The 23,034-nt window shown below is 46.4% G+C and overlaps 1 protein-coding gene across 1 annotated transcript in view; it reads left to right on the top strand.

Annotated features, from left to right (window-relative positions):
* The window catches only part of LOC146809107 (zinc finger and BTB domain-containing protein 16-like), a 435,238-nt gene that overhangs the window by 346,579 nt on the left and 65,625 nt on the right, over nucleotides 1-23,034 (top strand). The window contains exons 4-5 of the mRNA XM_085615909.1: nucleotides 9,259-9,356; nucleotides 11,168-11,254. Of these exons, the coding sequence (XP_085472035.1) occupies nucleotides 9,259-9,356; nucleotides 11,168-11,254 (185 nt within the window). The remainder of the gene's footprint in view (nucleotides 1-9,258; nucleotides 9,357-11,167; nucleotides 11,255-23,034) is intronic.

The following is a 23,034-nucleotide window of genomic DNA, read 5'->3' on the forward strand; positions in this document are numbered from 1 at the left end:
ATGAAAATGTCGCAGCGTGGTGCCACAACCAAATTTGCTGTATTCAGAGCTGTGTGATTTTCAAAATGCAGGGATGCACTGTATTAACAAGAATATGGCAAATCCCTATGCTCACCTGTAGGAAAGTGGCTCTGTATATACTGTTCCCAAATAGGTACAGTGTGCACAGAGTCCACAATCCCCAGAGGTTTGGCAGAGGCTAAAGTTAGATATAACCTTACTCTCTAAAGTGGTAGCATGGTTGAGCAGTAAGGCAGTATCAGAGGACAGTGTAAAGCATTTTTTGTACACACTCAGTCAGCAAATGGTCTCACACACTCAAGGACTGAACTCTAGGCCAATGTTTTTTGTATAAAAATATGTAGTTTCTTTATTTTAGAACCAACAATAGGTATCAAAATATATTTTCTCAGATTGAGAGGCTTTAGATTAATACTTTTCAATAGGCAATAGACTTTGGATGCAATAGATACAGTTGATGCAATAGGCAACACAATTTCAAACACAATTATACATTGAGCTCAATGGGAATTTTGAGTAAAATGCAATAGATTACTTTTTGGGTTACTTTTCTTACCACAAGACTGGATCCTAGATTCAGTCCTGGGACAGTTCCTATAAACAGTTGAGTAAAAGCGTTTTGGGTACAGTAGTGATTTTTAAGCAATATTATTGTATTTTAAAAGTTGACACAGAAACTTTTTCAGCAAAAATCACCAATGTTATCCTATAGAAGGAAATTCACATAGCAGGTAAGTGGGGTTATAGTGACTTTTTCTAACTCAGTGTTGGATCCTGGATCCAGCACTGGGACACCTCCTGTAAATAGTTGAAAGAATGTGTTTTTGTTATACAGGCGATTTTTAACAAATATCTGTAAGTTTGCAAAATCGACACAGCAACTTTTTCAGCAAAAATCAGGCAATGTTATCTCATGGAAGGAAATTCAAGTTACCGGTAAAGTATGTTCTTGTTACTTTTGTAATCAAGTGCTGGGATCCTAGGTTCAGCACTGGGACATCTATCTAAAACAGGTAAGTAATTATGTTTTCACAGTTGGTGCGATTTTTAAAGAATATTTGTAGTTTGCAAAAATCGACACTTCAAGAAAAACAGTCAATGGTTTCCTATCGAAGAAAATTGAGTTAGTGGTAAGTACGGTTGTAAGTACTTTTCAGGGTCAGTGCTGGGCACCAAGATCCAGCACTGGGATCTCTCCTAATAGCAGGTGAGTATTTCCGTTTTCGTTACTCGGTTGATTTTAGGTGAATATTTTAAAGTTTAGAAACTCCACACTTGGAAGAAATTTCAAGTGAAACCAGTCAATGTTACCCTATGGAAGAAAAGTAAGTTATTGGCTTTTGGGTAAGTACTTGACTGGCAGAGTTAAGGGTCTGGGCATAGAATCAGGGGTCTCTCAGGGTCAGGTAAGTACAGTTGTTACACCCTCAGCGGCACAGGAGCAGCCGGGTGCAGAGTGAGTTAGGCCCAATGTTATCCTATGGGAGGCAGGGGGCCCTTGGTTGGTGGCTGCTGGCTAGCAGGCCACACAGCTGTGGGAGCTGGGCTCCTGATCACTTGCTCAAGGCAAATGGGGAAGTAGAGCAGAGTAGAGATTGCGCTGCCAGGGGCACTCGAGCGGCTGGGTGCAGGGTGCTTTTGAGCTGTCGGGCGCTCAATGGATTGCAATGGAGAAGCTCAAAAACGAATAAAGGCTGCAAGCTCGGAGCGAAGATTCTTCAGGAGGTAAGTTGGGTAGTTGGGTAGTTGGAGGATAGGTAGGCACCCAGGAGTTTAACACAGGGGGCCGCAGGGCACCGGGTGCAGGGGTGCCTTTTGGTGTCGGGAAATCTTACCCTTGGCTGGTCGCGGTTGGAGGGGTCCCTGGTTCTGAGGCTGCAAGCGTCATCAGGAGCATCGAGGTGAGTCCTTGGGTGCTGGATTCAGGGTCACAGTTGCTGGGGGGACGTCCTCGGGGTCTTTGTTCACTCCAGCACAGGCCAGGCTTGGCGGGTGCAGAGTGTGCAGGGTTTGCGGTTCCTGGCTGATGCCAGGGGTCAGTTACTTGATTTGAGCAGTACCACTGCTCGTGGGAGTCACAAGGTAGCCAGGTCCTCCGGGGTTTGTGAGGTTGCTGGCCATGGGAGTTGCTGGAGTTTAGCAGGAGCAAGTTCGAGGGTCGAAGGGCAGGTAGGGCTGAGGCCAAAGCAGTTGGTGTCTTTCTCTTGTGAGCAGCTGCACGGCAGGTCTTCTTGTCTTTTGATCTTCTTTGCTGTTTTGGAATCTGGATCTAAGGAAGGAAGGTTCAGGGTGCCCCTAAGTACTAAATTTAGGGGCGTTACAGGTGGGTAAAGGGCAGGGACCACTGGGTCCCTGCCCTGGGGTGGGTACACTCCCTATCCTGCCACTCTCCTGTGGGAGGGGGGCAGTGGCCTAGTCCTGATTGGGCAGGGCTCCCCATCTTCAAGATGGCGAGAGCCTGGAGAAGAGCTTCACCTTGCCTCCCCCACCTGAGGGGTGGGGTTGGTAGAGGCTGGCACACCCCCTGTCCTTCCTTGGGGTTTCCGGCCAGTCTTTCCGCCAGAGTGGGGGTTTAGAACCGGTAGGGGCCAGTTGCTGAGTACAGCAAGTGGCCTGGAGAAGCTCACAAAGGTGGCATGCCTTTTGAAACTTCCCCTGCCCATCCTGGGGGAGGAGACCTAGCACCTCGCCCAGGATGTGCATTGTTGCAGGCCCAGGAGAGCGGATGGCTCTCTACCCAGGGGTCCAGCAACATGTCTGTTGTGTGGCAACCTAGGCAGCCCCTCAGACAAGACGTGGATTGTAGGTTAGGTTCAGGGGGCATCTCTAAGATGCCCTCTGTCGTGCATTGTACATTAAATCTTGCACTGGCATCAGTGCGGGTTTAATGTGCTAAGACATTTGATACCAAACTTCTCAGTCTTCAATGGAGCCATCATGGTGCTGTGGAGTTCATGTTGACGATCTCCCAGCACCATATACTCTTAAATGGCAGCACTGCACTTACTGTGCCCAGGAATGGACTTGGGTACTGTAGGGGCACAGGGCTCATGCTCCTGTACCCACACCACTGGCATAGGGCACCCAGCTAGAGGGATGGCTGATGTATGCCAGGGCAGTGTGTGTTGTGGGCATGGCACACAGGGATGTGTGCCATGTCGACTCTCTATTTTGTTCTGTACCCAGACACTCAGCCTGCAAGGGCAGTGTGTTTGTGTCAGGGTACAGAGCCTCTAAGGGTGGCACAATACGTGCTGCAGCCCTTAGGGGCCTTCCCTGGTCGCAAGGCCCTGGGTACCTAGTGTATCATTTACCAGGGGCTGACATGTGGCCAGGGTTTTCCAATTTGGGTTTAGGTTTTAGCCCAGTTTTTAGGGAAGGAATATAGGCCCTGGGCACCTGATTGGCAGAAGCCCAGGGCACACTCAGTCAAACTACATTCAGCAATTCAGCAAAAAGTGGGGGCATACCATGCAAGAAAGATGGCACTTTCTCACATCACCCCTTAACCAGTGCTAAAAAAGCTTCTTGGTGCTAAAGCAGGCACCTTTACGTCATGGTCCAATGGTGCTGCGTTGCACGGATGATTGTGTTTGTGCAGGAAGGAATACCTTCCTGCACAAAAACAATCAATAATGGCGTTTTGTTCCTTATATGTGTGCTGCAGAATGCAGGACACATAGAAAGAGCAAAAAACAAGGAGAAATAAAAGTATTTCTCCTCGTTGTGCCTCATTAACGCCTCATTTTGAAAGGCGTTCATTTTTGGCGCTGCCTCAGATTTACAAATCCTTGTTAATATGGAGCAGTGTCAAAAAGCCATGGATGTTGCTGGGAATGCCCGCAGCAACACCCATTGCATGCCCGTTTTCCACAGAAAACTCTGTTGCAGAGGGCCATATTTACATGCTAGGTGGTTTAGCGCAGCCTTGTAAATATGGGCTAGAATAGAGCACCACCAGATCGTCAAAAACAGTGATGCTCTGGCGGCGGTAGGAGCTTGCAAATATGCCCCCATGTTAGCTGGGGGACTTTGTAAGGTGTGGGTTGTATAAAGCATGTTATGGGCATTGAATCTTTGGAAGGGATAGGATTAGAATTGGCTATGGTGGGAGCACAGATACATGTATTTTGATGTGTTTCAATTGCATTTTCTTTGTGTTTCTTTTGCTTTTTGCTGAAATAAAAAAAAGTATCATATCAAAGGTATGTTATGTGCTGGTATAAATCTTGTGAGGTCATGAGCATTGCATTTCAGGTGCAAGTTCTGGGTTGCATGGGAGGGGGATGAGTTGGTGAATGAGAAGATGTAGATGATTTCAGGAGAAAAACAAGCATTGGCATAGCCAATAGGTCTCTCCTTTGGGACCTTATAAGTGTTTAGCCATGCAACAGTTGCATAACTAAATACTTATAAGGTCCCAAAAGCGAGACCTATTGGCTATGCCAAGCGGCCGTGTGGCCGCGAAAGTGATCGCGATCAATCATCAAAGCGGCCGTGCAAGTAATCGCGGTCAAGCGCAGCGTGCACGCCCGCGCACATGCACTGTAGCTCTAGGCTGGCCTGGTAGCACTTTTTGGAGCCCTCTCAAAAAGTCTCGCCAGACCAGCGCATGCGCTGGGTCAGGCGAGACCTAACGAAGGGCTCTCCAGTGTTGAATGGTTGTGGGGCATTCAATGAATTTTCTTCTTGGAGCTGTGGAATGAAAGTGGAATAATAGATTTTTGTCTCATCAGTGAATAGGTAGTAGGAGAATCTGTTCAATGAGTTGACATTGCCAAAAGAGGCATGTTAGACCTGGCACCTTGGCGTGGGTCTCCCATTTTTTGCTGTTGCCTCATGTGTTTTTGCTGGTGTTAGATGCTTTGAGCACTGCCACTGCTGTCCAGTGTCACAGTGCAAGTGTTCCCTATGGTAAATTGATGTATGGATTAGTGATTTCATGATTGGCTAGTTTGGTTTACCTGTCAGATCCTAGTACAGTGCACCAGGGGTGCCCAGGGCATATCATCAACGGCCAGCGATTAGCGTGCAGGAAAATAACGCCGCCTATCACCGGATTCTATCGCCCGGTGAGCGCACTATCAGCAACGCGCATCGCCGAGGCGATAGAAATCCAGGCAATATCGGCGAAGAGGGGCAATATCGCAGGATCACCTGCGATAAAAAAGAGAGTTACACAAAAACATTGCTGACAGGGAGATGTGGACTCAGCATATTAATCCACCTCCCATTATGAACATAGCCAAGTCGAAAAAATAGCAGGCGTAAGGAACCTGCAATAATGCCTGATAGCGCTAGTTTAAATATCGCTAGGCTGGCTAGCAATTTCCTTGCTGATAGGGAGAACCTCTGTCAGCAAATATTTTCGCTATATTTCGTGTGTCTTTCACATGGGAACGCCTACCTCGCATCTCATTAGAGGCGAGGCGAAAGGATGATGGGCCCTACAGCATGGATTCACGCGTTAGGGTGCCCATGCTGCTAGGGCGTTAAAATTATTACCGCTTTTCACCCGAAAACGGACGCAAAAGCGGCGGTAATTTTTACTTCGGCCGTTGATGATATGCCCCTAAATGCTGCTGGTTGGCTTGCAGCACTGGTTGTGCCACCCACAGAAGCAGCCTTGTGAAGTGTGTCCCAGGTCTGCCATTGCAGAGCCTGTGTGCAGTCTGGTACTGCCATGCTGACTGGGCAAGTGCTGACTTGCCAGTCCCTAAACCTTCCCTTTTCTGCATATTAGTCACCCCTATGGTAGGCCCATGGGCAGGGTGCATTGTAGGTAAAAGGTAGGACAAGTCCTGATGTGGGTGGCATGTTGTAATAGTGAATTACAGCCATTTTCATTTTTCACTATTGCAAGGCCACCTGTTCCCCATAGGCCAAAATGGGCAGTTTGATTATTACATCTTATAATCCTAACTGACTCAGGGAACTAGGTAGAAATTTGAGTTTAGTATGCCTGAACTCAGAATGATAACATGCATCTTTTAGTGAAGTTGATTTTAACATTCTGTGTTTGAAAATACCACTTTTAGAAAGTAGGTATTTTCATGTCTAACCATCAAAGCCTGCCTCTGCTAGGTTGTGTATTTCTTGTCTGTAGTTTGAGTGACAGGGGCTGGGGGATTCCAGGAGACAGGGTGAGTGAGCACAGGGCTGAATAGAGAGATCTGCATGTAGATGGGTGGGAGGAGTTGCACCTGGGACCTGAATACAATGCTGGCTCCACCTCCTGTGGTGCGTCTGATGCCCCTGGACTGCACTGTGAAAGGAAAGAAGGAGTCATGTAAACAGAGTGCTCCAGATCTGACCAGAACTGGTTTGGACTAGGCAGAGGCCTCTCTGCCTTCAGAGAACAAAGAGAAACTGTGTATAAAAAGGGGGACCCGGACCCCAGAACTTTAGATCACTTTCGGGAAACAAGAAGAAACCTTTGCTGAGGAGAGGAACCAGAGAAACTGAGGAGAGACTATCCCTAAGCTTGACGGATTGGCCTGCAGTGGTTGCCTGACTGCCAAAGAAAGGAGAGAGGAACTTTGTGTGTACTTTCAACAACTTGTGAAGGATCTCCAAGGGCTTAAGAAAGAGCTTGCCTCCTGCTGAAGTCTCAGGGGCAACAGACTTCACCCACCAGCTCCCCAAGAGTTCTTGGGAAGTGCCTGCAGCTGTGTTGGGCTTTCTGAGGGACTGTGTGTCGCAAGAAGCGCGACGCACGAAGAAGAAGTGTGTCGCCGAACTGCTGCCGTCGCTTCACAACGCGAAAGCACCTCGCATCACCGGAAAAGAGGATCGACGTCGCATCAGACGCCGCTGCATCATTGGAGAAGCATGTCGCAGCCGCAGCCGCTGTCGTCGCATCGCTGGGAAAGCGTGTCACCGCTGCAGTTGTCGCCTCGTTGCCAAAGCACCTCGCATTGCCGGAGAAGAGGATCGACGTCGCATCAGACGCCGCCGCATAACCGGGAAGCGTGTCGCAGGGCCTGTCGCGGCTCAGAAGAATCTTTGAGTCGCCCCATGGCCATCGGGCGTGCACGCATCGTGTCGCATCAAGAAGAAGACGCCATCTTGGTTTCATCACAACGGATCTTCATTGCATCATGGCGTTGCGGGCCGCATCGCCACGGAAGCGCAGTAAGAAACTGACACATGACCTCCCCTCGCAGAGAAGAACCCTACGCATCAGTAGGGACCCGACGCATCACCGTACTTGCGTGTAAGGAACTAACCGACTCATCACCTTCCCTGCACCACTTTCGTTGTATAGCGTTACGCATCCTAAGGTACATTGAACTCAAAGTGTCGCATTTTACATCTTAAGAGAGCTAAGCTATTTCTACCATTTTTAATGTACAGTATTGTGGATTTTTGTCGTTTGTGGTCTTGTGTTAAGTCTATATAGAAATACTTATTTTTATACTACAACTTGTGTGGGGTCCATCTGTAGTGTTGTCACTGGGTTACTGTATGTGTTCACAAATGCTTTACCTACTGCCTCTGAGATAAGCCTGTCTGCTCGTGCCAAGCTACCAAGGGGGTGAGCAGGGGTTATTTTAGGAGTGTACCCCCTTACCCTGACTAGAAGCAAGTGTCCCTATTTGGTCAAAGGTACCTACCTCTGCCAACTAGAGACCCCCAGTTCTAACATGGCGACATTGAGAAAAAAGAATAAGAGCAAACATCTGAGCCTGGAGAGTACCCCCAGGTAGAAAGCTATGTGGTGAGTTGGCAGAACAACTTAGGAAGGTGCATGAATCATGCAACAGGAAGGTGAAGACTGCATTATAGCTACCTGACTGTCTCTTGAGTGTAGCCGGACATGTGGCGTTGATCGGCATTTTCAAAGTAATAGATCAATCGAGGTGAATGAGGGCAGAGTACAGGTGGGCGGTTGTGTTGTGACATGGAGAGAACATTTAAGACATGAGTGAGGGCAGTTTCTGTTGAGTGGAGGTGGTAGAATGCCAATTAGGGGCAGGAGGAGTGGTCATGCCCTAGGTAGATAAGTAGTGTGAGATTCAGTTGAAAACCAGCCAGAAAAAGTGTGCACATGAGATAAGGCAGTAATAGTTGAATAGAATGTCTGGAACCCTGTGGGCTTTCTGTGCAAGCGGATATCTAGAACTGTTTTGAATCTCTTTGGGTGCATGGGGAGTAGAGTGATGAGCTGTAGGGCTGGACAAGATGGGTGAAACTGTTGTTGGAGAGAAGCAAGAGTTTCTTTGATCAGAGGCATGAACAGGCTGTGAGGACCCCAGGAGGGATTAGCAGACTGGAGGGTGGAAATGAGAAAGAATGAGCTGAATGACAAAGGTGACGTAGACCAGCTGCGTAAGTAGACCAACCGGGTAAGTCAGAGACATCATGATGTGTTGGAGGGGAGGGTTGCAGGAGAGCATGGTCAAAGGTAGTCTGGATGAGAGTGAGCTTGGATGAGATGCAGAAGATACGGTTGTAAGGGAAGAACAGGAGAGAGCAATGTGGAGCAGAAAGAGGAGCAGGCACTGGACTGTCTTGGTGAGTTTCTGAGTGTGGAAGACATTTTGATTAATGCTCCAAGGCTTAAGGTAGGTTTACATGGCTGCATGCTATTAAAGGATCTCAACATTTATTAAGTAGTGGTGAACATCAGTGTGTAAATAGATGTCACTGGGTGTTTTATATTTTCTGGGTGTTGTCGTGTTGGTAGGAGATGAGGTCTTGATAGTAGGTGGACTTGGCTTGCTTTAGGGTGGTGGTAAGTTGATAGATGCTCTGTAATGCATGAGTTGTGAAGGCTGGCCAGCACTGTGACTATTGGGACATGGTTGCTAGGGGTGACCTAGGAATATGAGTGGGTGGATAGTGGTACTGAACATGCAGTATGGAGCCGACTGCTAATTAGATAGTTGTGTCAAAGGAATTAGGGCGCGGCACGGTGTTGAGTGCATCATCTCTTGCGTTTAGGTATGGGATAGATATGTGAACAAAGATAGATAAAAGACCTGAGTATGGAGTGGGCTAATTGAAGCATTAGACCTTGGAAGTTGGCATGGGAAATATATATAACAAGCAGACAAGGAGAGGTAACCAGGGAAGCTGACCCCATTATAGCAGAGTAGAAACCGTCTAGTGGGAGCTTATCCTGTATTCCTGGATGATATGAGTTTGAGTTTGACTATGCCTTGTCCAGTCTCTCAGAAGTTGTAGTTTCTTTTGACCAGGTTTTTGAAAATTGTCTTTGGTTTTCCTGTCCAGGAAGCTGCTAAGCCCTGAGGCGGTGTATCGATGCAAGATTTGTGAGAAGCACTTCATAAACGACTTGTGCCTAAGGATGCATCTCGTGTCTCACACAGGTAAGACCCTACTGCTGCCGGTCCAGTCCTGCTGCTTATAAAAAGATAGCACTCCCACAAAGCTCAGTCATGGTACCTATTTGGTAGCTGACAACAGACTACAGACCTAGGAGCACACATCACATTTTCAGTTCTATTATCTGATGATTTGTGGTCATCATTTAGATGATGGGCAGAGCCTGCTATGCTATGCAGAATATGTGAGACTCTGTGGTCAATGACCTGCTTAATTATAGTACGACTCTACCATCAGTGCCCAGGGGTGGGGGCTGGCTTAGAAGAGAGATTGTGATCATTGGTGACTATATTTAGGATCTGACGTCACAGGATCCGGCATCCATTGGTATCTGTATTGAAGGTCTGAGGTTAGTGCCCAGCCACCCCAAGGCTTGATGGTCAGTGATTATGTAAGAAGAAGGTCCTTTGTCAGTACCCAGCTATTGTAAGAATTCTATTCTATCCCCCAGCTCTTATGTAGGTAATGACAAAAGCACAGCTCTCGATTTGATCTCTGCTTGATACCCAATTGTTCTGCAGGCCTTTCATCAGTGTCTATGTCTAGTATTGGTCTTCAGTCAGTGCCAAGTACTTTTGTTGGTCTGTGGGGCTTAGCCTAGTGTTGTTCTTTTATCACTTTCTTGACCTAAAGTTGGTCTGTTGTCACTGCTCCACTACAGGGTTGGCTTGTCATCGGTGTTCAGCTCTGAATTTGTTCTTTTGCCATTGTCCTGTTCTAGTATTTGTCTGTTCTGAGAGTGCAGCTTTGTGATCAGTGGTGAACTCTTGACTTGGGCTATGGTAAGCTCAGCGATGTATGCCTGTGAACAGACCAGCACTGCTGTGGGTCATTGGTCTATGACCAGCTTTACGGAGAGATTATGACAAGTGAATCTGTGAGCCCTGCCAAGCTAACGCTACTGCCCAGCTCTGGTCTGTGCCTATATCAGTGCCTATCACTATTATTGTCCTTATGTAATCCTGTGATCAGTGCCCACTGGATGCTGTGGGGTCATCGTGGGGATCCTGATTTGGTGTCATTTCAAAGCTCTACGGTTGGTCGGTGGTCGATTTCGGGATCTAAATTTGGTCTATGTTTAGTGTCTAGCTCTGGTGTACATCTGTGGTCAGTGGCCTCCTTAAAGGTGTCAGATTATGACCATTGGCTGGCTCTGGTGTGGGCCTGTGGCTTTTGTACATCTCTGGTGCTTACCTGTGATCTATGTCCTCTTCTGGAATTGGTCACAGGTGTTGTCTGTGTTCAGTGGCTATCTCTGCTGTTGGTCCGTGGTCAGTTCTTACTCAATAGTGTCAGACTATGATCAGCGTGCAGCCACAGTGTGGGTTTGCAGTCAGTATCCAGCTTTAGGGTAGGTCTCTGGTCAATGCCTATTCCTGGTGTATTTCTGTAGACAGAACTCTTTCCAGATGATAGTCCGAGGTCAGTGTGTATCACTTTTGTTAGACTGATTGCAGTGTCTATTTGTTGAGTTTTTCCATGCTTAGCATCTGGCTCTGTGGGCAGTGTCCGGGTCTGGTGCTGTCTGAGATGGTTTTATACTGGGCGTGGTCAACAGAGCCCATGTCTTGTACAGGTCTGCAGCCATTGGCATGCTCTAGTGCTGGTTGTGGTCATCACCAGTCTTAGGCTAAGGTTGTGTGTTTTAATCATTCTCCAGCTGTATTGTAGTTGTCTGAGGTTATTACCCAAGTCTGATATGAATAATGTGGTTAATGCACAGTTCATTTTTGATGTAGTTGTCAGTGACAGATGAGCCCTTGTTCTGATGCTTCTAACTTGTCTCTGTCTTCAGGATACCAGCCCGAGCCTTGCACACAATGTGATGTCTTGCTCAGCAGTTCGGAAGAGCGAAGGACCCATTGTCAACAGCGGAATGAAGGTAATGGGTCTACGCGGAAATTATGTCTACTGAAGCTTTTTCCTACTAGGAGTGATTCAAACCCAGTTCCATGTAGGAAAGGTTCAGATTAGACAAACTTTCCTTCATACCTACATTATGGAAATGTAAACCTAATCCCACATTTAAATCTGTCCCTAGAGACCAAAGACTCAAACCTAACCAAAGATAACAAAGGCAAAAAACAAGAATCTGGGATAAGTGAGACTCACGCAAAAGTTCTGATGAGAGACTCAAGACGAGCATAAGAAAACTTAGACTCAATCCACATTCTAAGAGCCGCTGAAACACGGCCAAGGACTCAAGAGATGCAAACAAGAGAGAACAGACACTAAGGACCTTAATTAGGGTTTGCAAATTGGCAGGGTTCCTACTCCACCTTATTCACTCTTCACCCATCCCAGTAAAGGTGAGGTGAAATGCTCACTCACCAGAAGCACACCAACAAGAGACCATACAGTGTACCACCATCACCGACAACACTGCCACCCCCATGGAACATCTCAACTTAAAGCTCCACACGGACCACAAGACAACCATAAAAGGCACCTGCGCATACTGACCCCTAGGCCCATGCTCCAGCTTCTGCAACAATATTGCAGACTTCATTGCCCCCCTAGCCTTAAACTCCAAGGACTACATCTTCCTCTGTGACCTAAATTTCCACATTGACGGCCCCAATGAGAAACACACTGCACACCTCCTCGACCCGGATCACCCACGACCCTACACGCACTGCAGGACACATGCTGGACCCAATTTTCATCTCCAGTGACCGCATCAAATACAGCCATGTCATAGAACTCACATGGACCAATCACTCCATCACCAATCGACCACTACCCAAACAACCCTCCACTGAACCCAGTGAACTCAAAAACTACCAACCAATCTCCCTGCTCCCCTTTCCAATGAAGGTACTCGAAAAGATCATCAACAATCAACTCCTGATCACCCGCAGTGTCCCCCAGAGCTCATCCTTCAGCCACATGCTCTTCAACGCATATATGACCCAGTTGGCCAACATCATCAGATCCCACAGTCTCAACATAATTTCCTATGCAGATGACATCCAACTCATCTGACAACCCCACAACCACCAGAACCAACTTCCACAGATGCGTGACAAACGTTGCTGACTGGATGATGAATAACTGCCTGCAGCTGAACAGAGACAACACAGAAGTACTGATCTTTGGCAATAGCAGCAACACATGGAAAGACTCCTGGTGGCCATCAGACCTAGAAGCCACATCCACTTCCTCCAACCATGTCAGAAACCTCGGAATCATCTTTGACAACAAGCTCACCATGAATTCACATTTCAACACCGTCTCCTCTGCCTGCTTCCTCACTCTGCGCATGCTATGAAAGATCTTCAAGTGGCTAGCCCTACACACAAGACGCACCGCGATACAAGCTCTCATCACCAAACAACTAATCTACAGCAATGCCATCTATGTAGGAATCACCGCACACCTTTTACAGAGACTTCAGACCATACAGAACGCCGCAGCCAGACTCATCCTCGGCCTTCCCCGATGAACCAACATTACACCCCACCTCAGGAAACTCCACTGGCACCCCATACTGAAAAGATGCCAATTCAAGCTTCTAACCCACACACACAAGGCTCCAACCAAGGACCCGCCTACATTAACTACTGCCTGAGCTTCCACCAACCATTGAGAAGACTACATTCCACCTCCCTTTCACTTTCCAATACTCCCCGCATCTACCGAAGTAAGAGTGGAGGACACTCCTTCTCCCACATCTCAGCAGAGACCTGGAACAGCCTCCCCACGCACATCCAGACTATCAGATCACTTCTGGAATTCTGAATAGCCCTCGAGACCTGGCTGCTTAAATAAGCCTATTGGGTGATAAGCCGAGCTTTAGAAAGCCTGATTAATTGATTGAAATGCTGATTGTGCGCTGGTGAGCTTCCACCAGCTGTGCCGGCACACCACAATCACTGACAGCAGGCCACCAGCAACTTCTGTACTGCATTGCATCTAGGGCATTCCTCCTCATGGAGACTTTACTAGCCAAGTGGCGTAGCAAAGGGTGGAGGTGGGAAGGGGATTGTTTCGCCCCAGGATGCACGAGTTTTGGGGGTGGCGGCTGGCACCCCCCCACTCTAACCTGAGGCCATTGCAGTGCGACGGGTGCAGGAATCGCCAGCACCCCCCAGTTCTTGGGTTTGGCCACCGCAGGCAGAAAAGGCAGGGGCCGCCACGGGCAGTCTAAGGCCTAGCTATGCCACTGTACCAGCCTGGGAACGCCTTGCAAGACAGCTGCCCCTGGCAGATAAAATCAACAATAGCCCTCACATCAGTTGTGGCTGGCATGACTCACGGGTGGAGGTGGGGAGGCACGCAGGGAGGAGGAGGGGGTCGCACAAGGCTTAATTTAGTTTAAAAAATATATATATAATTAAACCTACCTTCCCGCGAGTCGGGTCCCGCGTCTTCTCTGCTCTCCTGCTCTCCAGGAACAGGAAGCAGAAGCAGGCAGCCAGGCTCCCTCCCTCACCTAAGTCAATCACAACGCTGCAAGCAGCGTTGTGATTGATCGTAACGACGCCCAGCCAGCCGCTTATGGGGAGGCCATTTTCTCCATGCAAACTGCATTGTAGCTTGCATGGAGAAGGGTAGATTGCGCATGACTGATTTAGGCGGCCCCAGGTGGCTGACCAAACAATCTTTGCGCACTCTGGAGTGGGCAGGCACACCACTCCTCCCCTGCGCTGCTCTCATTGCAGCCCCACCCACCCACCCGCACGCAACCAAACATAAAAAGATAATAACAGAAAGTTATTACCATTTTATGTTTCTGTTTCTCACACTGCGAGAAGCAGTGGGGCGATGCTTCTCCGCCCTAGTGGAGGAGCCACCCATCCCTCACATGCGTGGAGAAACTCCATGTGTGTCAGGGCCATTGTGTTTTTTTGGTTTGTTTGTTTTTCAGAACTAGAACCCGGCTTTGGTAATTTGTATCTGAAAATCAAAAAGAATGCAGTGCAGACTACCCACCATTTCTGGCGAAAGTGCTTCTGCTGTCCCTGAGAGCACTTTCATCAGACATCAACTGGGATAGCAGTTGATCTCTAGTCAAAAATCAGCTGCAATATCGGTGGCTCTTTCTCAAAAGAGTGGTGAGTCTGCTGCAGGGAGGCCAGTTGGATTTTTCGTTGCCCCATCGGCCTTGTCATGATGCCCAGTGAGGTTTATATGACCCTTTAAGGGACATTACAATTAGGAGATATTGAATCTCAGCCCAATTTAGAAAAATTCAAATGCAACCCAAGGTACAAGCTAGCCAGACAAGTGAAGCATGAACCCAACCCCAGATGAGACTGACATAATCCCAAACCTGGATAAGTTAGGCTGACGCCCGAGTCTAGATTAGAAAACCTCAACCATCTCCCCATGTAAGAATGAGACTGAAACCCAACCTAAAATAGGAAAATATCGATTTTGATTTCGATTTAAATCTTTATTTCGATCGTACTGATCATAAAAGACAAGAAATATATAACATCACAATTAAGCAAAAAGAGAACAATATATACATAGTCTCCAAATCTTATCAATAATAATACAAGACAAGATGGTAATACATAATAAAAGACAGACACATTTCTTTTTGGTTTAAAAAATCTCATACAAACATAAAAAAGTTTAAAATCGGTACAAGCCGTTGACGGTGGCTAAAAGAAATGATCTTACATTACATCTAAAATTCTAAAACCATAAATCCCAGTGCTAGCTAAGGGCTATGACACATGCTCAAACTGAAGAAGCAAAGTAGAAGACAGTGATTACGAATAGTCACTGTCACAGTCTACTTGCATTCGATCATATGACGGATTCTCTACACCCATCCTAGAAACTTCGCTAGGGCGATCACGATTGCCTCCTGCGTGCTTGTCTTAAGTATTCGCAGTGCGGTAGCACTCGACCTGTGCCCATAATAAAGCAAATTGGTTTAAGCCATTTGCATTGTGGAGAGCTATATGCTGGGCATACAAATAGGATATGAGGAATTGTCTCCTTCACATTATGGCAGTATGTGCATTTGCTGTCTAGGGAGTGGTGCCAGGTTTTGGTGAAAACTTTGATTGGTAAAGTGCCTGTCTGAAACTGGAAGAAACGTTTCCTGTCAGCGGGCTTAGTTATGAAGTCCCAGAAGTCTTCATACAAAGGTTGGTATTGGTATTGGTATTGGTATTTATAGAGCGCGACTGTCGCTCCGGAAGGAGCATCCTGGCGCTAACTGGAAAGTATGCTTGAGGTTGAGGGAGGGCGGGATTAGATGGCGTCCAGTACGTACTCGTCAGAAAGGCTGAAGATCCAGGTTTTTAGCTGTTTCCTAAAATGGATTTCCTTGGTTAGGGACCTCAGGTGCTGGGGCATGGAATTCCAGGCTCTAGAAGATAAGTGGGTGAGGGTTTTACCCGCTTTGGTTTTTAGGTTGAAGTTGGATGGTTTTAGTAGATTGTTATTGGAGGATCTCAGGGTCCTCTGGGGATTGTAATGGGGGTAGCGCCTAATTAGATATTTGGGGCCGATGTGGTTGAATGCCCGGAATGCAATGATTAGGATTTTGAAAAGAATCCTTTTGTGCCAGGGTAGCCAGTGGAGGGTTCTCAGAGCAGTGGAAGCTGAAGACCTCCTGGGGAGTTTAAGCACCATTCTGGCAGCAGAATGCTGGACGCTCTGCAGTTTTTTGAGTGTGACTTTTTTCACACCTGCCATTAGGCCGTTGCAGTAATCCAAGCGCGATAGGATTAGCACCACGGCTACCGCTTTTCTAGCATCCGTTAGTAGGAAGTCAAAAAAATTTTTGAGGGATTTAATGATTCCGAAGCAGCTTCCTGCCACCTTCCTTACGTGATGATCGAAGGATAGGTCAGTATCGAAGGTGACTCCAAGGTTTCTTGCTGTTGTGACGGTCTGGGGAGGGGCTGTGGAGTCCTCTGGCCACCAGAGATGAGGACAGAAGTTGACATTTTTCCCCATGGGGAGGATTTCTGTCTTACTAGTGTTGCACTTGAGGTGATTTGTTTCCATCCACAGAAAGACGTTTTTCAGGCAGTTTTTTAGATTTTGTTCGGCTGATGTAGAATTCTCCTCTAGCGGGACTATGAGTTGGGTATCGTCGGCGTATGATGTAACAGTTATGCCGAATGATTCGATCAGGGAGATGAGGGGAATAAGGTAGACGTTAAAGAGCAGGGGGCTTAAGATGGAGCCTTGTGGGACTCCTGATCGAATCTTTTTCTCTGCAGAACTGAAAGGTCCTAGTGTGATGGATTGGGATCTTTCTGTTAGGAAAGATGTTATCCAGTTCAATGCCAGGTCAGAGATACCAATGTCCCTGAGTCTGTCCAGTAGTATGGGATGGGAGATGGTGTCGAACGCTGCTGTGAGGTCCAACAGGATCAATACTGCGTTCTTTCTTTGGTCCTGTAATATTTTTATTGAGTCAGTCAATTCGATCAAGGCAGTTTCCGTCGAGTGCTGGGGGCGGAAGCCTGATTGTTGAGGGTGGAGGATATTATTCATTTCGAGATGGTTTTTGAGTTCCCTGTAGACTAATTGTTCTGTGATTTTTCCCAGAACTGGGAGAAGTGAGATTGGACGGAGATTGGTCAGGTCGGAAGGGGATTTGTTCAATTTTTTCATTAAGGGCTTAACAATGGCTTGTTTCCATGCCCTGGGGACGAGGCCAGTGCTGAGGGAGGTATTTACTATTTTGTTTATGATGGGATTGACAGTGTCAATCAGTTGGTGAAGGATCCTAGGAGGGCAGGAGTCAGAGGGGGCTCCTGACTTGCATGCTAGGATGACTTCCTTGGTTTGGGCTAGAGTGACCTGTGAGAACGTTTTTAGGTTTCCAGTTAGTTTACCTGCTTGTTCCAGAGGGATGGGGGACTGTGGGCTATGGTAAGGGGGGAAGTCTTTCTGAATGAGATTGATTTTCTCTTCAAAGAAGTCTGCTATTTGGTCGCAGAGGTCTTGAGAGGGAGGTATTTCGGGCTGTAGGGCTTTTGGATGGGTGAAAGATTTAACTATTGCAAACAGGGTTTTTTGTTTTTGCTTGGCCTCATAAATGGCTTTGATGTAGAACTCTTTTTTTGCGCTTTTTATAATGGAGTGGTAACTTTTCCTTAGTTGGACATAGGAGTTTCTGTCCGAACTGTCGTATGTTTTTCTCCATTTGCGTTGGCCTTTTTTACAGAGCATATGAGCCTCGGCTACTTCTGGGGTGAACCAAGGGGCGTTGGTTTTGCCATTACTATCAGATTTCCTAGTCCGTTTGGGTGGAGCACGTTCTGTAATTTCGCGTAGTATCCAATTGTGGAAGGATTGGGAGTCTTGTTCGACGTTACCAGTCAGGCTGGGGTTTTGAGTCTCAAAGGTAGGCTGGAGTTTAAAGGTGTCTTCTACCTTTTTCCAGTTGACATGGTTCTCTGGGGGTGAACAGGGTTTTTTTGAGTTTTTAGGCTGCGGGGTTCTAATGAGAAATGGGATCAGGTTATGATCTGTCCAGATTTGTGGAATCGGAGTATGGGTTTCTAGAGGGGGAAAGTTGGTGCAGACCCCATCTAGAGTGTGTCCAGCTAGGTGAGTGGGTTGCTTAACTCTTTGCTGAAGGTTGAAGATTTCTAGAGTTTGGTGGAAGTTAAGTGTCTGAGCGTCCTCTGTAGAGTCGAGGTGTAGATTGAAGTCGCCCAAAAGGGTGACATGTGGGTATCTGGTTAGGAGCTGACCAAGGGTATCACTGAGAGTATCTAGGAATTTGGTAGCGGTGCCTGGTTCCAACTTATGTTCCAGGAAGATACTGGTCAGTGATGATGAGCTAGAAAAACACAGATTGCCAGCTCTAATCATAGCCCAGTATGCTTCTTTAAAAACCTTTTTGGGGGGAAACGTGTTATTCTCCGGGTCATCCCACAAGTGCCTCATGCCCATGTTCACGAGGGAGCTTTTTACCCGCTGTAAGCAGCTGATCTTGTGAGTGTTATCAGCATCTAATATCTTTGAGTGCTTAGGCATAGCGGGCTAGCTCCGGAGTGGACCATAGTCGTCTCCAATAGGCCAATGATATAAACCCAGCAACCTCTGCAAGGGTGTTACACCCCAGATCAAAATATAGGGGTGTGAGTGAAGTGCTTTGGGGAAGGCCAGTTAGACCTCTCACAAATCTGTTTTGGGCCAGGGTTAATGGGGACAGATTTTCTAATCCCCAGAGTTCCGCACCATAAAGTGTGGAGGCCATAACCTTGGTGTTATATATCTTAAGTACAGGACCAACCGGCTTAGTCTGGGAGAGCCTATGTTCTTTCAAAAGTGCTCCAGCAAGCTTGGAGTGCTTAAGCGCCATGATTTCTATCTGAGGTTTCCTGTCCAGTTTACGGCCAACGGTTATTCCAAGGTATGTGAATATATCTGTTTGTTCCAGCGGTTCCTCATTCATAACAACTCTTGACTTGATTACTTTATGTTTGTGCAGCACCATGAATTTGGTTTTGTCCACATTTACCACTAACTCATGTGCCTTGCAAAATGACTCAATGCGGGTACTGCTCGCTGCAACCCAGCTTGTGTTTTTGATAAAATTAGGGTATCATCAGCGAACATGAGTATTGGGACCTTTTTGACTGCAACGACGGGTGCGTCGGTGGAGAACTCTGAAAAATATTTAACCACCCTGTTTATAAACAGTGAAAACAGGGTGGGAGCCAAAACCTACCCCTGTCGCACCCCTTTGAGAATTGGGAACCTAGGTGTAATGTTTCCTTGTGATTCCCATCGAACCTGTGCATAATTGGATTCATGCAGTTTGACTACAAGCTGTAAAAGCTCTAAAGGTAGCCCTAGGTCACTCAATACGGCCCAGAGCCTATTCCTCGGAACCGTATTGAATGCAGCTTTAAGGTCTACAAAGGCGGCATAGATGGTGCCTCCTGCTAGTAGTACATCACACCAGTAGATTGAAACAAAATAAAAAAACGTTGTCAATTGTACTTACAAGGGCCCTAAAGCCTGCTTGAAGTGGAGATAATATGTTATTCTCTGCTATCCAAATCTGGATTCTGTTCAGCACAAGTCTGGCCATAATCTTTTGGGTGGAGTCGATTAGGCTGATTGGCCTATAATTGCTGGGGCTAGGGCGAGCCCCCTTTTGTAAACAGGTAAAATTTCAGCTCCTCGCCAAGAGTCAAGAATAGAAGCTCCACTGGCTATCGCGTTACAAGGATCATGATATACTGGAGCCAGTTATCCTTGTCAGATAGAAATAGGTCTGCCAGAATACAATCGGGGCCTGGGGCCCTACCCCTTGGTGCTGAGTTCAGGGCATTTTCCACTTTACTTATAGTAAACGTTACTGATATATCAGTGCTTGGTATTTGGAAGAGGGGAGCATTCTCTCCGACTGCAAATTGTTTCTCAAAAAAGGAAACCCACTGATTGGGCGCTATATAGTTTTGGGGGGTGTTACCTTGACCTCCTCTACCCTACTTTACCAGCTGCCAGAATGATGGCATGTTTTTCATTTTGCTAGCCTGTAAAAGTTCTAACCACCGTTGTTCATCCCATTCCTTCTTTGCTACTGCTTGCGAGGATTTATACTTTTTACATGCTAGTTTAATCTTGACCATGTTTTTAGTTTTGATTGCCCAGGATAGCTGCTTATATTCTTCTTTACAGGCCTTATTGTACCAATGGTCCTGTTTAAGTGTGGGTCTCTTTGACGTTTTGAAAGGTTGGACAAAGAAGGACCTAATCTTTTCGAACATGGTCTTATGGATTTGGGTGATATTTATGTTAATTTCTCCCTGATTATTAAATTTTTCCAGACCATCTAATGTGCTCATCACTTCTACTTTCATTTTCTCAAGGGAACATTCTTTTTCAACAATCTGAGACCATTTAATCCTCCTCGTGTCGTTACTTATTATAGCATCGGCAGTCTCAATCATGTTGGCAATGGGCAGAGGTGATACGTGGCCAGTTACCTTAAGTTTTAGCAACAATGGATTGTGATCGCTTTCATTCCTCACACAGACCTCCATATCCACAAGAGATGGCCAGTTCTCTATAATAATAAAGATGTAGTCAATACAACTGCTTCTCAGGTCATTACTATATGTGTGGGATCCTAATCGATCTGAGGGTGTACGTCCATTCACTGCCCTAACTCCCCATTCTAAGCTAAATGGTTTTAGTTGGAGCACTGCCTCTGTCCACTTTTTAATTGGTGGTATCTCCAGTTGGAGAATTCCCCACTGAACATCTGCGTCTGCACTAAGGTTACTATCATCAGAGTCCAAAGGCTCAAATGTAGTGTTAAAATCACCCACTATGACTTTGTTGTTCCCTTCACTCATTCTATCTAAAAAGCTGTCAAGGTCGGTGATTGTCTTAGACAATCTACCTCCCCCTACTCCCCTGGCACATACATTAACAATAGGTAAGTTAGGGGGTATTTGGGGCAAATGAGTAGTGCCATAATATCTATGTTATCAGTCTCCTTTTCTACTATCATGTTTTACCCAAATTGTTAACCCTCCTGAGGGTCTACCTTTTTGTCCACAGATTGCTGGTTTTGAGAAGTTTAAATAACCAGGATGGCAGACTGGAGTTAGCGCCCAGGTCTCTTGAAATGCTATAATATCTTGTTTTTCTGTAAATTTTGACCAGTCCAATGATGGTGTCTTGGAGGACAGACCCGCTATGTTCCATGAAGCTAATGTCATAAGAGATGTATCTTGATTACCTGTTGAGTTACCCAAGCTAATCTCCATGGGGCATATCAGCAACAACCGGTGATAATTATCGCTAAGCACACTTAGCGCTAGGATAATTATCGCCGGCTATCGCCAAATTTTATCGCTGCGATAGCGTGCTATTAGCAACGCTTATCTCAAAAGCGATAAAATTCCAGGAGCAAGCAGCCAATTGTGCGATTATCGCTGGAAATACAGTGATAATCACACAACGTTTGGCGATGGCTTGCTGATAGGGCAGGGCAGACTCAGCCATGATATCCACCTTCCATTGGATATCATGGCTAAGTCAAACTAAAAGCAGGCGTAAGGAAAGTAGCGATAACCAAGGTTAGCGCTACTTTTCTTATCTCTATGCTTGTTAGCGTGCCCATTGATAATTGGAGAAATGTCGGTTAGCAACATTTCTCCAGTTATTTTGAGCTGGAGTGCACACTTTGCATCTCATCAGAGAAGCAAAGGTGGGCGTTACGGGAAAGGGCACTAAGGCAAGGATTCACGTGATAGTGTGACCTTGCTGATATAGCGATAAAATTATCGCCGCCTTGAGGAAGGGGGCTCCCTCTTAACGGTATTCTACCATTCCTTGGACCCCTACGTAATTGGCGACATCCTGTCCACCCTCATTGAGGTAAGCGGCCGTAATCCATGCATTGCCCCGTTCTCCTATTCTCATCCAGTCCCTTATATCCACGCAATCCTTCTATTATAGGTTTTTCGCTCCCCACCTGGTGAGCGTCGTATTAATTTACATTCCTGGAATATAGATGTTCTGAAAACTACGGGACCTCCTGTAAATCCTGCCGCCACATCCATGCTTTAAGTTCTCAATCCAAGGTATGCACATACAACTTATGCGCATTTTTTGCCACCATCTCCCCCTCTCCTTGCTTTTAACCTCACACCGACTCTACTTTTTTTCAGGCGCTCTGATGCTGGCCATTATTTCCAACATTCCCCCCTTCCTCGCATTGCTATTTGCAATTACAATTGGTATAACCACCCATATTGTTCTAGGTAAGGCTAATTATTTCAATTCCGCTTCCCACTGCTCGCGCCCTCTCATTCATTTCACCCAAGTCGATCTCCTCACACACCTTAATTAAGTGTGCTTCCTGCGTTTACTCCACAGGTTCGACTTTTTAATACCCAACACTTTGCACCATACGTTCACACCTTAATTAAACCATAATTAACTGTGCGTCCCACGTTCACTGTACAGGTTCATCTGCACATTAAACCTTAATTAAGTGTGCTTCCTGCGTTCACTCCACAGGTTCATCTGTAAATACGTTTTAATACCCAACACCATGCACCATAGGCTCACTCTGGCTCGCGTTTAGCCTTAAACTGCGCCGGCAACCTTATGTGTCGTTATCCCTCCGGCCCAATCTTCACGGTAATTGTTCACACCTGAGGTTCTTCGAGCATGGCTTTTTCATCCTGACCCTTTGGCTTCCTAGTTAGACCCTAGTGCGCCACCTATTATAAGCGTTTTTGTGTATTACATTCTCTAACTTAACAAAAAAAAATTCCCCTTTCTTTGCCCCTTTCTCCTTGTCACAAATTGTTTGTTCATTATAATTAATTTGTTTAGGCAATTATTGTTTGTCCTGATGATGATCCCTGTATTCCTGTTAACGGGATCGAAACGTCGTCGACCTTTGTAAGCAACGTGCACACTTACTATGTCCTAATGTCACAAACTACCTCACCTTTATGTCTTTGGGTACAGGACTGTATCCCACTTTGTATATTTTTTTGTGCTTTGTTAATTAAGATTAAACTGGATTAAATTCCCTATCCGGCTGGATAGTCAACATATAGAACTGATTCCATTCTATATTTATTTAACCTGAATTACTACTTACAAGGAAAAATTCGGTCCTGACATGGTCAACACTGGAAGGTGATCCTATGTGGTGGCTATCAACTGCCCCCGACTGAGTGACTACTTGGAATC

Source organism: Triturus cristatus, chromosome 7 (genome assembly GCF_964204655.1).
Source record: "Triturus cristatus chromosome 7, aTriCri1.1, whole genome shotgun sequence".
Classification (NCBI taxonomy): Eukaryota; Metazoa; Chordata; class Amphibia; order Caudata; family Salamandridae; genus Triturus; species Triturus cristatus.